This window comes from Patella vulgata, chromosome 6, assembly GCF_932274485.2.
Source record: "Patella vulgata chromosome 6, xgPatVulg1.2, whole genome shotgun sequence".
NCBI classification, from domain to species: Eukaryota; Metazoa; Mollusca; class Gastropoda; family Patellidae; genus Patella; species Patella vulgata.
The window spans coordinates 62,637,871-62,655,573 of record NC_065884.2 but is presented as its reverse complement, the minus strand read 5'-3'; the positions used below and the strand labels follow the sequence as shown (position 1 = coordinate 62,655,573).

At 35.4% G+C, this 17,703-nt stretch overlaps 1 protein-coding gene across 5 annotated transcripts in view; it reads right to left on the bottom strand.

The window, feature by feature from the left end:
- The window catches only part of LOC126825623 (uncharacterized protein DDB_G0283697), a 31,875-nt gene that overhangs the window by 3,392 nt on the left and 10,780 nt on the right, over positions 1–17,703 (bottom strand). For 3 of the 5 annotated variants that reach the window (XM_050555323.2, XM_050555326.2, XM_050555327.1), the window contains 17 exons: positions 16,187–16,366; positions 15,306–15,368; positions 14,997–15,071; positions 14,200–14,340; positions 13,423–13,602; positions 12,271–12,360; positions 11,676–11,768; positions 8,979–9,071; positions 8,580–8,654; positions 6,315–6,401; positions 5,546–5,728; positions 4,931–4,966; positions 3,995–4,078; positions 3,283–3,366; positions 1,865–1,924; positions 1,315–1,365; positions 481–561 (listed from right to left, as the gene is read on the bottom strand). In XM_050555323.2, the coding sequence (XP_050411280.2) occupies positions 481–561; positions 1,315–1,365; positions 1,865–1,924; positions 3,283–3,366; positions 3,995–4,078; positions 4,931–4,966; positions 5,546–5,728; positions 6,315–6,401; positions 8,580–8,654; positions 8,979–9,071; positions 11,676–11,768; positions 12,271–12,360; positions 13,423–13,602; positions 14,200–14,340; positions 14,997–15,071; positions 15,306–15,368; positions 16,187–16,366 (1,656 nt within the window). The remainder of the gene's footprint in view (positions 1–480; positions 562–1,314; positions 1,366–1,864; positions 1,925–3,282; positions 3,367–3,994; positions 4,079–4,930; positions 4,967–5,545; positions 5,729–6,314; positions 6,402–8,579; positions 8,655–8,978; positions 9,072–11,675; positions 11,769–12,270; positions 12,361–13,422; positions 13,603–14,199; positions 14,341–14,996; positions 15,072–15,305; positions 15,369–16,186; positions 16,367–17,703) is intronic. The other 2 variants (XM_050555324.2, XM_050555325.2) reach the window with 2 other exon arrangements.

Here is a 17,703-nt window from a genome sequence, read left to right as displayed (position 1 = left end):
CCTATTGTTCTGCACCAACTAGGCTATGAAGACAAGTATGCTGTAAACGTATGCATGCTACTAGTGATACCGTTGATAAATTTTTAGCAGCAGTTCACAAAACAAAACGGTTCCTTGCATGTTTATTGACTGACAGTTAAGTTCTCAAGCTGGTCATTTTTACTACCTGTCAGTCAATGCTGGCAGATAGTACTGATACTAGAACCCTGCTACCAATAGATTAAGAGATTAGAGTATACACATGCTGTACTTTGTTCGGGGGTGGGGAGATTGCTTTGTGTTGTACCATTATAAATTAAATTTCATATTTCCATTTGTCTACGATTGTCTTGTTGCCAACAAACAAATCCAGCTCTGTCTTTGACACAGTCTCATAAAGTTGAGGTACTGGTCTTTATTTGGGAATTTATTTTTAATTTTACATTCATAGATTAAGAGAGAGTTTGGACAATAATTTCCGAAGTCAACAAAGTTACTTACATCAGGCATTGACTTTGCTGTTTTTCTGTTTAAATCTTTGTAACTCTTCAACATCTGGGCTTTTATCTCTGCATATAAATCCTTAAAAAGAGAGAGAAAAATTGTGCTTAAAAACGGATTTACTGTAAAGCTTTTTTAAATATCAGCTATGCAGTTGCCTCAAATTTATCAAAAAGTGGTGACCAGTGTTCAAGAAAGTAAACATGCCCTTGACTTTATTTAAAGCTAACTATCACTCAGTGAGTAAGATACTGATTCCATAACCAGGAGATTCCAGCTCGATTCCCCTTGCCTGTCGTGTAGGACAAAGGGGTCTGGCAAGGAACAATGTCTAGTCATTCGTATGGTAAAAAAAAAATCTTGTGTATGCATTGGAGTGCCCACAAAGAACCTTTGACAGTTCGAATTCAGTGAAGAGCAGCCAAAATCTCTCCATAGCCCATCTGAACAGAACAGCACTTATTAATTTAAATTAACACTCTTTGTGTATTAGTGGTGGTCGAGCGGTAGAACACTGACCCCTCAATGAGGATGATTGTTTGGTTGTGTGGGTGTGTGTGTGTGTGTAACTATAGAACGGAAAGTCACATATTGCTGATTATCGATAGGGTTCATGTTCTCAAGACTGCAATACTTCCACCAATTTCTAAAAAGATCTTTTAAGAACTATAGCCTCTACCCCTTTCACATGTTTTTGGAAAAGTGAGATAACCTTGGAACAGAAAGTCAAGGAACAATGAATATAAATACATTTCGTCCTATCTTGACCACAATATGTGTGGTTGATAACAATGAGCTCCAAATATTTGCACATCTGAGACTATATATTATTACCTGTGGCTTTTTAGTTTTTCTATTTTCATATAAAATAATCTCTTCTTCAGGCTGAAATTATAAAAAATAATATTTCAGTTAATCGCCAGTGTTGTACATGACAAAATATAAATTGGTTAGATCTCAGGGTCAGGGCTTTCACTTTCAAAATTTTGTCAGTAAAGTTTTGACGTATTTATATAACTCAAGACTAAAAAAATATGACTATTTCTGCTTTCTAGCATTAATTTTCACATCTTTTTAATACATTTAAATGCAGTTTTCACATAAAAACTACCTATTGTATTTCAAATACTTTGAAATTCTAATTTTCTGGCATTAAGATGACTGACAAATAAGTTTTCCAGTCACTTAAGTCTAGACTGGCAAATATTAATGAAACATGACCCTTGATGGAGACATATAGAGTTGATGACAAGTCTGAGAATATTTTGTGAAACCGGGGACTGGTTAGTGTGGTGTGGACATTAAACCTCTTTTTTCTCTCTCTATGAAAGTCCCTGCTGTCCAAATTAATAAAATGATATTTGTAATTTTAAATCACACTTACTTTCTGTTTTGATCGAGGATTGTTATTTTTTATTTTATCATCATCACTTTGACTCACAGTCTAAAATATAATATAATAGGCCTGATTATAATATTATTCATAGTATAAATAGTGGACCTAATGAAACTAGCAGTATTATCAACTGTGGGTTATTCACCAGACCACCATCTACTCTATGTCAAATTCCTGGAGCCACAGTGGCTAAGTTAGTAAGATGCTGCCTCGCTAGCCTGGAGGTCGTGGGTTTGCTCCCAGTGTTGGCCTAGAAAGTTCACCCGGATTTCCAGGCGTGGTTTCCCCTTGTCATTGGTGCAGTACGGAGGGCCTGACAAGGACAGCTGTCTAGTCTAGCTGTCTTGGATGAGATGAGAAACCGAGGTCCCCTGTAGACATTGCGTGCACTTAAACGACCCTGTGGCAGTTGGTATTTGCTAAAAGAGTAGGCTGTAGCGCCGCTGCCCTGGCAAAACTTCCCTCATAGCACACTGCATGGTTTATGCCTATTTTTATTAGCCCTGTCAGAGCAGAACAGTAGAACGTTTAACTCCATTTCATTTTTTTTTTTATTAAATTCCTGGTTAGGAGCAGGTGACATGTAATTATATTAAGACTGCCTGGTGACTACCATGTGATATATAATTATACTATACTATAAGGCTGACCTTAAAAATATCTTTGTTTCGCCAAACCCGACCCACAATCGAGGAGAAGGGTCGGTAGGTCGGGTTTTTTTTTCAGATTTTTTTTTAAAGAGCTAATTTGACAGCTTGATAATTTTCTGGGGGGGGGGGGGGGGAAACATTTGTCTTTTTTTATTGTCAAACAAATCAATGAGTATGACATCGGGATTTTTCGTGATGCACGACTCCGAGACTCGCACACGATTTGCCACGAACTCTAAGTGTGAAACCCCTTCAACACGTTTTTAACGATCGTGCGGGTTGTGCCTTCATTTTTCTCGAAAACGGATATTGAAAATATCTTCGTCATTTTTAAAACGACGCCCCACAGACATAGAGGCAGAATCATTTCGTGGGAATAGACGTGCTTTCGTCTGCAACCATTTTGTTGAGAAGCGACACCTATAACGCTTTCGTCTTGATCAACCAGTTTCAATAATGAATCAAACTATAGCCATAGTAAAGGGAAATAACTCTCGTGATATATTTCAGGTTGACACACAAAATAAAATAAAAAGATCGCGGAAAAGTGCAATAAAATAATTTAAGTCGGGGGTGGTTTTAGTTAGTCGGTCGCGTTAGGCGAAACAAAGATATTTTTAAGGTCAGCCTAAGATTACCTGATGACGAGCAGGTGACTTGTAATTATGTTAAAATTGTCTGATGATGACCATGTGACATGTCATATATTAAGATTACAGGTGACATAATAATTGTTAATACTGCCTGATTAATTACCTGATTAGGACTGCGTGGCGTAGATTCATGGCTACTGTCTCGCCTACGTTTATCATCAGGTCTTTGAGGTTTTTTTCTTTCATTCTTAAATAAAATATCAAAGAATACATTCACAGGTTGTAAAAAAAATGGGCCGTTTTAAATCCACGTCGTGACTTGATTTAGGGATGGTATTTTGATTATGTTTTCTTTATTAAATATTGGTTTTTAAAGGAATCTGCTTAGATTCACCATGAAGGGGAGATAGAAATGGAACCTGTTTTAAATCCAATTGAATCCAAGCCGTGACATTATTTAGGCATGGTATTTTGATTATGTTTTCTTTATTAAATATTAAGTAATAAGAGCACTGGTACATATTTTGATTATGTTTTCTTTATTAGATATTAAGTAATCAGAGTACTGGTACATATTTTCTGGCATAGTTCCCACTTGTTAGTGATGGAGGACAGTGGGCCTGGTAGGGGCTAACGTATAGTCATTCAGTTGTTCGGATGGGACGAAAAAAGCGAGGTACCATGTACACATTGGCGTCCCTGCAAAAGAAACCTTTGCAGTTGGAATTCAAGATAAGAGTGGACCATAGCGCCGCTGTCCAAGCAAATTTTTCCTCATAACACACTGTATGGCTTATGCCCGGCTTCACTAGCCCACTCGGAGCAGAACAGTAGGACGTTTAATACCATTTCATTTACAAACATCATCTATTTACCTGTTGATGTTTTAAAGACTCTGGTGAATTATCAGAATCATATACCTCATCATCAGAATATTCATTCCAGTTATCATCTTTTGGCTAATATAAAATAAATCAACAAACTAAAATATAAATAACCCATAAAACAAAACTAAAATAAAATAAAAAATAATCGGAACAAAAGTAAACAGAAAAATATAACTAATATCGAAAACAGAACCACTTAGCGAGAGAGAGAGAGATGGGGGTTTAACATCCCTTAACACAAACAAGGTGATTTCGGGACTAACATATGGTTCAATTTTATTTCAATAACACAATAACCCACAGCCTTGTATACCAAAAATGAAGTCAAATTTTAAAATTCGAGTAATTTCTAATTAGCAACAAGATATCCTGAACGGCTTATGAGATATGCTCTGAAAACAAAACAGAAAACGAAAGATCTAAGGATGGACCCTCTATAAGTTATGCCCCCATCAGACCGAGATGGAGTCCTTACTGCGCTGCTGCGACCGTACCGTGACCAGAAAATGCATAAGGTCGCCGGCAAACGTGAATACACCGCGAGAAAATGTCCCGAAAAATTACAAACTTGAAAAAAAAGCTTTGTTCTCACAGCTTTCCAGGCCAGATCACAGAACCTTGGTGTTTATTTTGAGCATGCTCAAAACAAACACCGTGGCTCAGCGATCATTGGCGACCATGGAGACCAAAGCACAGTAAGGACACTATCCCGGTCAGACGGGGGTATTACTTTGGCATGTGATAGTAAATTTAAAAAAAAGAAACCCAGAAATTAAAACAAACAGAACCTTTGCCACTCAAAATAAAGCAATAACATGATGATTTATAAGGGTTAGGAGTAGTCATGATTGTAATTCACAAGCACAGATAAAATTGTAATTTGTAAACTAACTAGTAAGGCAAAAAAATATAGTGAAAACATACCCTAGATCCATGTCTAGATTTTGATCTATCATCATCCTGAAAACAAAATTGATTTAAAGGCATTTAGTAATTTAATTAGAATCAATTCTATAGACTGAAGTTACTGAGCGCTGTTTAACCCTTTAGTACTTGGCCCATCAAAAAATGTCCGTAAATACTGCACCATAGACAGCCCAGGTCACGAAAACAGTGGTGGTGCCCGCCAGTAAGTAATATACATTTCTACAATACAGGAAGCAACTCATGTAACTTAGACGGTTGTAGGTGCTCTAAGGAACAGTACTTTCAAGTGGTTTTGAGCTATTCTGGGATATATGTATATGAAATATATCACCCTACTCTAATTTTCTACAAGGAACTATGCCAGGGATAATCAATATTTATATCTACTAATGGGTTAGAGAATCATTTCAAGGGATCTTTTAAGTGCATGGCAATGTGTACACAGGACCCTTACAAAAGAACTAGAGGCTGTTGCTTGCCAGGCCTTCTGTCCAATTTCGAAAATCTCTAACTTTCTTGGTTAACACCGGAATGAACACAAGACCTCCATGTGAAGGAGTCAATCAGTGCTTTATTCACGATGAATGAGGAGAAGACAACTATATATATCACCTGATATTTATCTCTGGACGTTGATCTATCAGAATAACTATCTTCACTATAATAATCATCACCATCATTATTTCTACCATTTCTACGTGATTCAGATATCTCACTGTCATCTTCTGAATTGGAATATGTCCTTTCATCTCTCCTTGGCTTTCTTCCATTGCTCTGTCTACTTTTTCCTTTATCCTGAGAAAGTCAAATCAACATAAAATATATGAAACATGTGCAAGAAAACGTGCAATAATGTAGCAGTGTGGTTTTGCTACTCAAAAAGAATAATAAATGTACATTTGTAGTGAGCCAAATCGATCCAAAAACATGCTCAAAGCGCAATTAAAAACAACATACACAATGATCCAAAAGTCTAATTCTCGTAACATGCCCCAAATAAGTGAGTCTTACCCTCTGATTTGAGGGGTGTCAAAGTCTCAATAAATGAGTTGAAATGAAGCGGATAGAAAATACTAAGATGGCTAATCAATTCAATGTGTCCTAATTGCTTCCCAAGATAGCTTTGAGCACAAAACACACAAAATTTTATTGCCTAAAGCAGAAAATAAAAAATTTTTTGGCAGTTTTGTGTCAAAGTTTGGACACAACCTAAATTGAATATAACAGTCAATCATGCAAAATCAAAAATTCTTTTTTCACCGTGAAGGATATAAAACTATGAATGGCTCTTTAAACAGGTAATCTTTAATATCCCCTGTGTGAATTACAGAAACGTGTGATAAATATATAAGTGACAAACGGTGAATTGTGAATTAAGTACCTTTTCTCTACTGCCATGCGATATTAGTTGACTACTTTCATTTTCACTTTCATTTTCACTCTCTGATAGAAAACTATCCTCAGAATACTGGCAATAACATAAATATATCAAACTTAATACATGCTGATGGTAGATTAATATTATATAGTTCTTCCACAGGGACTTGAAGTGATTAATAATACAGAGAAATATTGATTAAAGGTGACCAACCATTTATGTCCAATGTGTCATATATTATTCGTATGACTTCAGATGTACCTTATAATTTCAAAAGATTAAAGATACATATGTAAGATTTAGATTAAGAGCTGGCCGTTCTTGCTATAATAGTTAGTAAAATGAATATATTGAATGTTTTATTCAAATTATTTTATTCTGATTGAAGATATTAACCTTTGAACGTTTGACAAGAAGTATGCACTGATTGTAACCACCCTACTGCTTTTTCGAAGCTTAGCCTCAATTCACAATTTTTAAATTAAATCATTAAATGGCTGAACTGTTCCAATCTACATAAAATTGGACCTTCCGATGGCATCGGATCATGATTAAAATCTTGTCATATCAATAAATGTCTAATTAATAGTTTATATACCGGTAACATTTAAGGCCTAAAGAAACATCTGAGATAGGCAGATTTAGCTCTTGCATAATGTATGTTTAAATAAAGAAATAAAAAAGAACATAGATTGAAACTATGTGGTTGAAATGTCAGTTGACTGTAAAATACCATTTTGTTCAGTAATAGATAGGAGAAAATTACAGACAATAATTACACTGGGGTTTTTTTACATCATAATTGTCATGAGACCCAATGTGCCACTTGGACTGACCATCTCTGGAATGAATCAATAAATATTTTGTCCCTATCCCTATCTTTATTTTTTATTTTCTTTTTTATTAAAGTTGAGACTATACATCTGACTAATCTTTAGTACAAAGGAATCTGGTTAAAATTGACTGTGATGATACAAAGGATAAAACAATATGATGTTTCCCCATCTTTCAGTCAAAAGGTTAAAGGGGCATTATGGAAGATTAGATAAAGAGCTGTCAGTTCTCCCTATAACAAGATAATGGATTTAATCATCAATGAGCGTTAAGTGGCAGATCAGTTCAAATCCAGTAAATATCGCAGGCTAGCGATGACATCGAGAGTTGATTATGGTCTGGATAAGTTAATTAAAGATACATTCCCAGGTACAAACTCGGTGATTTGACTAAAAACATATTCAAACTAATTAATTTATCAAAATTTTGCTTCAAAACCTTCTCAAAACATTGCAATTGTCAGGGAATACACGGCTATAAAATCTTGATCAAAGGCGTCATGTTTGTGTCACGTGACACAACGGGTGCGATGTTGGAGGAGAATTCATTGCATACAAAAGACGATGTTGCCTTTATCGCTGACTATTTATTACAAATATCGAATCCTAATTAAATTCTCGGATTATCCACTGCCCGCCTCTTTTTCCATGATTTTTATCGCAGAAAGTGTTGTACGTCTAACTCTTCATAAAGTTTATCAATATGTACATCAAGCGCTTAATCTCCGCGTGCAACCTTCGACGTCACACGTGCAGACACTCCTAATCGTTGGGCTGTCGATTAGGGAAACCCGTACATTTTTGTCCTGTATGCGCTCCATGAGTGTTTTTCAGGGAATCCAGTATTTTTCTAGTAAGAGTGGATATTTCTACTTTCCATATTTACCAAAATTGCTATACTTTTATTAGAAATAACCACCCGATAAATACTTTTCTTGGAACGTAGCTTTAATGTCTAATTAATAATTTAGATAAACTTTCAGGCCTAAAGAAAGACCTGCAATAGGCAGATTTACCTCTTGCATTTTGTATGTTTAATAGTTTGACACAAGTTTCTGTCTATTATCAACCTAACAAGTCCCAGTGGATTATGAGTTTACCGATTAAAATAGATCGCAATGCATTCATGCTACCTGCAAGTTCTACTAATGTTTTAAATGCATAAGAATAATTTCTCTGAAATTATCTGAATTTTTTACTGAAATTTTCCGATAAGAATCATTCACTGAAATTTTCTGATAAGAATTGATCACTAAAATTTTCCGATAAGAATTTTCACTGAAATTTTCTGTTAAGAATTTTTCACTGAAATTTTCTGTTAAGAATTTTTCACTGAAATTTTCTGGTAAGAATTTTTCACGGAAATTATATAAGAAATTTAAAAATGCCCTAAAATAGTCAATTATAAAGCTCTAGTGTGTAATATTATAAATACCTGTTCGTCTGATTCATAGCTTCTAGGAGTTGATTTCTTACTTCCACTTGACCTGTAACTTTCTTCTTCTGAATACTGAAATCCAATTTAATATTCAACAGCAGAAATTCAGAGCTTTACTTATAATCTCACAGTAACAGAACATTCAGAGCTTTACTCATAATCTCACAGTAAAAGAACACTCAGAGCTTTACTCATAATCTCACAGAAAAAGAACACTCAGAGCTGTCCCAACTCATTTTATTAGCCAAAACAACAGCCTAAATCCAAGTAGCAATGGCTAATCCAAAACTTGTCTATTTCTTTTTCAAATAAAAATTTATTACGATAAAGAAATATTATCTAAATTTGATATCGGAAGCATCTTGGCCTGTCAATCAATATTATGGTATTACTTACATCGTTGTCATCGTCGTCATGGTGATCAGATTTACGTGGTGAAGATGTCTGACTACTTGATCGAGAACTTTCGTCTCTTTCTTCTGGTTCATTCTAAACAAATTCATACAATAAATTATAATAACAGCATTAGATAAAAAACAAAGGCCTACAGAAGATGGAGCTAAAGCTGCCGATTGTCATTTAAAGGATTTTGAAGAATCCCTTGCAAACGACAATGGCATATAGTAACTGGAAATTATCATATAAGAGAGAGAGAAATGGGGTTTAACGTCCACTTGACACAAACTATGTCATTTCAGGACTAACATATGGTTCAATTTTATTTCATTATTTTGATTGTGTGCAGGGGTCTTTAGCAGTTTGAGGAAACCTGAGGACTCAGAGAAATCCCACAGACGACCCTACTAATAATCATGTGCAAGCAGGGAATCTAAACCACACCAATTAACTCAATGACAGATCTTATGATTCAACGAGCATGCTGCACACATTAACCATTCGGCCACCCAACCCCCCAATCCTACTCCTCGCAATGTTCCGTTTGATTATACCTAATCCCACTAAACACTGCTTTAACGAAAGCAAATTTCTGTTCCAAGTTATGACTGGTCAATGGTACGATTAACAACCAATAGTTAACTGCGTTACAAAAGCATTAAGCTTAAAACAGAGCTCGAAATTAGACCAAATATGTTTACATAACGTTACGTCATGACTCACGATTTTATTATGCCCAATTAACCAGTGCATAGCAGGATATTGAAGAAAAACTAATTGCGTGACAAATGAGGCTATCAAATAGAAAACAATGTAAACAATACTGTTTGGAGACGAACATACTTTCACCGTTTTTAATACCTTAAATCGCTGTCCAAAGTTTTAGGGAAGACCCTGATTAAACGAAGAGCTGTCATGTTGCTGTACCTGGGATAGATTTGATTGAACGGGAAGAATAGACACACTCCCTCAAAAGATCAAGTATCAGAAGCCAATCCAACAATGACCAAAGAGGGATTTCTCGGGCCATTGCTTCTGGAATATGCCCCCCAATTATCAAACAAAACACTGCTATAGCACAATAATTCTGTTGTCAGTATTTATAAACATATGACGAAAGTTGAATCTCTAAAAGGAATATCAGTCCAAAGATAAGTTGCCAGGCAACGAAACATACGCCCACAGCAGCTATATTGTCCGAGCGGTCGACAAGGGTTGTCACATATTTATTCTTTTGTAGGTGATTAGGGGAATTTAATAGACAATTTCATACAGATGACATTATCATTTTCGTCGTTTGAGGGTTCACAAGGTTCTAAAAACTAAAACAAGGGCCGTAACTCTGGAAGTAATCTACAGAAATTGTTGAAATTCGACAGGCTTTTTCATTTTACTAATTCAAATAATGCATATAAATTTCATACAGATCGGATGATAACTTTTGTTGTTCGAACGTTCACAAGGTTCAACAAAGTAAAACAAGGGCCATTACTCTAGAAGTAATTAACGGATATTGCTGACATTCAATACGCTTCTTTATTTCACTAATTTAAATGATGCATATGAATTTGATACAGATTAGGTGATAACTTTTGCCGTTTAAGCGTTCACAAGATTTAACAAAGTGAAACAAGGGCCAAAACTCTAGATGTAATTAACGGAAATTTGCTGAAACTCAATAGGCTTGTTCGTTTTACTAATTTAAATGATACATATAAATTTCATACAGATCTGATAATAACTTTTGTCGTTAGAGCATTCACAAGATACAACAAAGTGAAACAAGGGCTACAACTCAGGGCATAATTAACGGAAATTGCTGAAATTCAATAGAATTCTTCGTTGAACTAATTTAAATGATGCATATCAATTTCAAACAGATCGGATGATAACTGTTGTCATTAGAGCGTTCACAAGATTCAACAAAGTGAAACAAGGGCCATAACTCTACATGTAATAAATGGAAATTGCTGAAATTCAACAGGCTTCTTTGTTTTACTAATTTAAATGATGCATATAAATTTCATACAGATCGAACAATAACTTTTGTGGTTAGAGCATTCACAAGGTACAACAAAGTGAAACAAGGGACATAACTCACAGCGTAATTAACGGAAATTGCTGAAATTCAATAGGCTTCTTCGTTTCACTGATTTAAATAATGCATATCAATTTAAATTTCATTTAAATGATGCATATAAATTTCATATAGATTGGTTGATAACTTTTGTCGTTAGAGAGTTCACAAGGTGCAAAAAAGTGAAACAAGGCACATAACTCCAGAAGAAATTAACAACATATATCAATTTCAAAACAATCAGATGATAAATGTAGTCCGTAGAGTGTTCACAAGAAATTGTGGACGACGGACGGACGGACGGACGGACGGACGGACCGACAGACGGGGGCGACGGCAATATACGAACACATTTCCATGTGGGCGTATAAAAATGGTTCAATTCAATTCAGCGTTTACAAATTGAAAATTTCGCAACATTTGGCATGCGCATCCTATTTAAAGAAGCTAGCTCCAACTACGTGTGCTGGGGAAAATTGATTGATTGCCCTTTTTTTCGCGTACCATTGATTTTTTAGTACATCTAGAGTGGATATTGTTTGATAAATGCAAATGACGATAAACATCTTTAATATCTGTAAATGAGTATAAAGATACATAGAACAAAAAAAATAACAAACCCTTTTCTGTCGTCGTGGTGATGGTGAGGGGGTTCTGTCAGGTGATTGTGGACTTCTTCGCCCTGACTGTGCATGATGTTCATCTTCCTTCTCCTAATACAAAATACAATAAATCATAGATTTTAAAATTTAAGAGGTGCTATTTAATAATAAAACACATATCCTCTTATCACACTTAAATAAATCCTTCAAGTCAATATTCAGTTACCTACAATTAATGTAATCTTTAAGAGGCATTTATTAACTGAATCGAGTAACTAACTATAACACGTAAATGTAGAAACACCAATTACAAGGTCAAAGACAGGACGATTACATTATCAGAGGATTATATATTTCATGAGCGTTGCAGCACACTTTGTAGATTCACTGATATGTGCTCTTCCTCATTTTAACCTTTTTTTTTTGTCGAGAATAGTTTGTGATATTGCTTGTCTATATTTAATTGCCTTTATTAATAGGACATTAAACCTCATTCATTACATTTTATTTCCTTACACATCTGTTACCGTGGTGGTGGAGGTAACCAAACCTACCACCGAATGCCGAATGGTGTCAACTATGTCTATTTTTTGAAAGCAAACAATTTACTTACCTTTCGTTTTTTGGGTCTTGACACTTTTGTCACTTTTTCCTTTTCAGAAGTTTGTTTTGGTGATGCCTTGTGCTTCTTTTCATTCTCATACTGAAATAAAATTAAATGGTTCAATGGTATTTCAATTCACTTGTGCGTAGGTATCTTTAGCTGAGGAAGAAATCCGGAGAACACAGAGAAATCCAATGAGGATGGACAGGCGACCAACTCCTTGTCACGCCACATGACTCAAGACAAACCTTGTAATCTAAAGTGCATGCCTTACACCATTCAGTCACCCAACCTTCCTAGTTGTAATAGAGATGATGCAACCATAACCTCAATAAGTTTTAAAACAATGCCAGGTTTAACATTAGTTGATTACCAACCAGGGCTGTCACTTATGTATTTTTCTTTTAAAAATTTCCATTATCCGATATTATTTGGGTTTAAGGTTAAATTCTTTGAAGTTCTAATTTTATGTAAATTGACCAACAGTTAAATTCTCTTGTCAGTCAAAATTTGTAAATATGATCAAAATAGGAGCTCTATTACACTGTAACCCAGATATCATTTAATCTTGTGTATCTAGCACTAATTTTTTTCACATTCATTTAATATCAAATCTTTGTTTAAAAATTCGTAAAAATCATTTAAAATCACCAAAAATCATATCATTTGTACTTGTGTCCAATTTACATGTGTTTAATTTCCTGACCACTGTTCATAAATTAATCATTATACAATAATCAATTGGGTTGTTTATATGTTAACAGTGATAGAGAAATTATACGCTTGTAAATTGGACACTCAGCAAAATTTAATTGTCAGCTTTAAAATGGACACAAGTACAAATTGGATGAATTTTGGTGAATTTAAACGATTTTTACAAATTTTTAAACAAGGATTTGATGTGGAATGAATGTGAAATAATACCCGGATTACAGTGTTACAAAAGGTCCTTATGAAATGAATACTCTTTTTTGATGTGCTAAGCAATGTTTACACAAGACCTTATCCACAAGACTGATGAGGGGAAATCACGCTGGAAAATCTGGAAGCACTTTCACAACCAAAACTGAGATCCAATGCTGCTGTCAAGGCTAATTTTTCAGACAACCCATTTCATTTCATTCTAAGTCTTTGTTTATGAAAAAAAATCCCAATATATACCTTTTCCTCTTCTCGTGGTGACATATGTTTATGTCTATGAGATCGATCGTCATTCTTCTCATCCTGTCTCCTAGGTGATGATAGACTACTTGTTGTCTCTGTGTCATCATCTGGGTGTTTTTCGCGACGTCGTTTATCGCTACGTTTCGGTGATGCACTGTGGGTCTTTTTATCATGTGGCTGAAATAATCAATTCAAGCTAAAACATGAGAAAATTTCTAACATTAGAACAATAGTAATACACTATGACAAACTGGATAGTGATGTCTACTCAGGGCCGTAACTAGCTCAGAGCAACGAGGGGGCGGGAAGTGTTCTCAGGGGTGCTGTAAAATTGACGGACAATGTGTATCTATTCTTTTGATGGTGGACAGTTTTTTCACGGGGGGGGGGGGGGGGGGGGGGGGCTGTGGCCTGTGTCTACTGTTAAGGGGGGATTAATCTCACTTAGATCACCGAGCAATAAAATAATTTTATCCAATTAGACTAAGCAAATTAAAAAAAGAAAGAGAAATGGAGTTAAACATTGGTTATTGTTTTTCTTGAAACTGATAATACCTCTAAGATAAAATTTAGAAGAGCTTTTTTTTTTGCACTTCCTCTAACATTTTTGTGCTTGAAAACGATAAGAGAATACTTGTCAAAACGTTGTGGTATATGTGTATAAACCAGTAATTGTTTTCCATATAAGTTGTGTTATATCTTTTAATATGCTTAATCAGATTTTTAAACTTGCACGACTGATAAAATATATATATATATATATAAATTAATTACCTGTCTTCGTGGTGATGTCTGTGAATCATCTTCAAATCGAACATGTTCTTTACCAGGTTTTTTATTCTTATTGTGTTGACTATCATCTGATCGACGACTGATATCTTCATCATCATCATTACGATGGAGTTGATTCGCATCCTGAAATTATTATATTATGAAGTTTATTAATAGAACTTTTACTGATTCAAAAAAATTTGTTGCATTGACAGAAAACCAAGAATATATGAAACACAACATAACCCTTAAGCAATGCACAACTGACAAAGAAACCACTCTGAGAAATCCAGGGGAACTGTATTTGCTAATAGAGGTGGCTGAGTAAGTGCAGGAGGACTGCACTACAAGCAAAACAAAACAGCCAAGTAAACCCGACAGAAATAAACAACAAACATCTAATCAAGTGAATGGATCTGGGGGTCACTGTGCTATACAGTCCCTGGCCTATAATGATACAGGCTTCAGTCGTAATGAAAAACAAAACAATGATTTAAGGATGTGGTTGGTCCTGATGATGGTCATCTCCTGAATGATGATAGTCTGCCAGTTCACATCATGAGTTAGAACGTTGACAAATTATGAACAATAAGGGCGATAATCCAGATAAAATATTCGGAAAAAGCTATAAATGAATAAATCAAGTGTAGTGATGTGTTTTCAATCAGATGGTCTCTCATCGATAGAAATGTTGTGGTTCTCATCCTATGCTTGTATGTCACCAATCAATGTGCCATAGAAATATCAAAACTTTCGATCTGTAGAGCACGGTTTTGGAGGAAGTATATAATTTATCTCACCCTGTCTCTGTGTTTTCTGCTGTCATCTTTCCAACTGTCGCTCTGAACAGACTGTATCACCTCTTCATATTCACGCTGAAAATAACAAGAATGTATCCAGTATTAGAGTTATCTACCCTGAACTGTAACCATTTACCCACATTACGGTTTTTCCAACAAGAAATACAAGAAGTCACTATGCTTCAAGGGACGTAACTCTTGCAGTCACTCAATGTCAGACCACTATTAATATTTATGTACTAACAAAATACTTCCTACATAAAACATAAAGACAACAACGAAAGCGGCATAAAATAAAAGAGATTTTACCGTGTGTTGCTGTTGATCTCTGGGACTAGATACATGGTGACGTGGACTCTCTTTAATAGGATGCTACAAAACAATATATACATAATTCAAACAACACATACATGTAGCTTTCTTTATCTTCTACCTAACCTGTACATTCATGGCCAAAACTACTGTTCACGTTAAAATCAACCGAGATATGTGAAAAGCTCACCATTTTATAGGATCGCATACTTGTTCTTTGGTCTTAGGGGCGCCACAACTATTCGTGTGACTTGATCGGTTTTGTGCAGTTCATGTTAGATGTCAAACCCTATTTCAGTCAATTTCAAATTTGATAATCCATGTTGTACAAGACAAAAATCCTTGTCATGAGCGTAAATAAGAGTTTAACATCCATGAGGTTGGACAGGCAACCCTACTTGAAATCAACCCATGCCCCTTGACTCAATGACAGACTTTATGATCTAAAGAGAATGCATTAAACTACTAAATAACCCCAAATTTTCATTCGGCCGAATTATATTTGCCTAGTGTGTCCGCTTCGTGGAAGCATTCGGTCGAATATAGAATTCATTACCCAATCACTACTTATCATTCACTCATATCGAGACGTCACATGATTGTTTGAAGACATAGACTCCGCCATGTTTAATCATGTGACATGAAAGGTAATGCAAACGACTGGTGAATCGGACGAAGCATTCGCCTAGTGTGTCCAACCATTTGGCTGAATAAAATTCGGCATAGATTGATTCGTCCACAGCTTAAGTAAACAAGTTAAAATAGGCTAACTTACAATGTGCAAATCATAAAAAAAACCAATGAGCTTAAAGAAATATTCAGAAACAAATGCCATATCAATCTCAAGTGTACCTGTTCACATATTCTGGGACACTTACTTGATAAAATACAGGTATATTAGACAAGGTGTCTGGTTGTTCTATACCACTATCGAGGGGAGGAAACTCTGGCTGTACTAGATAATTTGGCTCGGGTATATGGTGATATCGTACGGCAGGTGGCTCTGGTGGTATATCTTCATACGGATTGTATCGGGCCATCCGACTGTGAACAATAATCTAAAATAAAAAAAACATACATCAGCATTCATCTAAGATCATCACAATACTGATCAGACACCAATCTGATTAAAACACAGATCCTATTTTGTTTCGTTTTTTATAGTTCAAAATTTCGTTTTACTTGTCTTTATTACACTAGCACCTGGAAGAGTTCTAGTGAGGGATTAGCCAATGAAATGGTCTGTTATGGTGAGTTATTGGCGTGCGAGGCACGGAACTGTGGGTAAACCACTAGAAACGCCAACACTGATTGATTAATCAATGTCTGGCGTCATAGGGTCAAAAGTCGCTTGTACAACCCCTGACGTGACCTTTCACTACAACTGGTCAGATCTTCTTGTAGTATATGCCATCGAAAGTATAAGAAAACGAAACAAAATATTGGTCTGTATTTTAATCAGATTGATCAGACACACGTCATTGTGGCAGGTCGTGTTCCATTGAGCCCCTGAATCTTGATCTATGAGAGCTTTTTGTTTTCTTCGAAATGAAATTGGGTTTAACTTCCTACTGTTCTGCTCTGAACTGGGCTAATGAAGACGGGATGTTTTCTTCGAACACCTTATACTATAGTTAGTTGAGTATCACTCGCTATAATTTCCTTATCATTGACAGGGGGAGGGGGGGCATAAAGTCTATCATTGAGTCAAGTGGTTAATTTCCTCCCACTGCTAAAGACCCCTACGTGCGATAAAATTGAACCATATGTTAGTCCCGAAATGATCTAGTTTGTGTCAAGTAGAGGTTAAACCCCATACATCTTTCTCTCACAATTCCTTTTTATGTCTTTTGTCCTTGGTTAAGTAACCTGTAACTCTTAATTATCCATAGGTACACAAACACTCTTAAAGATACATTATGGGAGATTAGATAACGAGTTGGCAGATCTCACTATAATAGTTAAAAACTAGATAATGTAAAGGCAATTTGCTGAAAATTTCAATCGATCGAAATTTCCGCATAGCCTCGGTCATAATTACTAAAGTCGGTACGAAAAAAATCACAGCCTCGATTATCCATTTAATCAAGAAGGAAAGTTGTGCAGCAAATCGGATCATAATCCAACAATTATCGCAGGCTAGCGATAATGGTCTGGATATGTTAATTATTGTCTAATTAATAGTTTATATAACATCTCATGCCTAAAGAAAGACCTACAATAGGCAGATTTAGCTCTTGCATAATGTATGATTAAATTGTTTTCTTTTTATTTTGATCCACATCAATATCAGGATATAAAATTGTTTTATTTCTTAGACATCAGCAAGTCTAAAGATATCAATTATTCATTTATCCTGCTGTTTTCTTGACCTGAGTTCATCAGGATTTTCCGA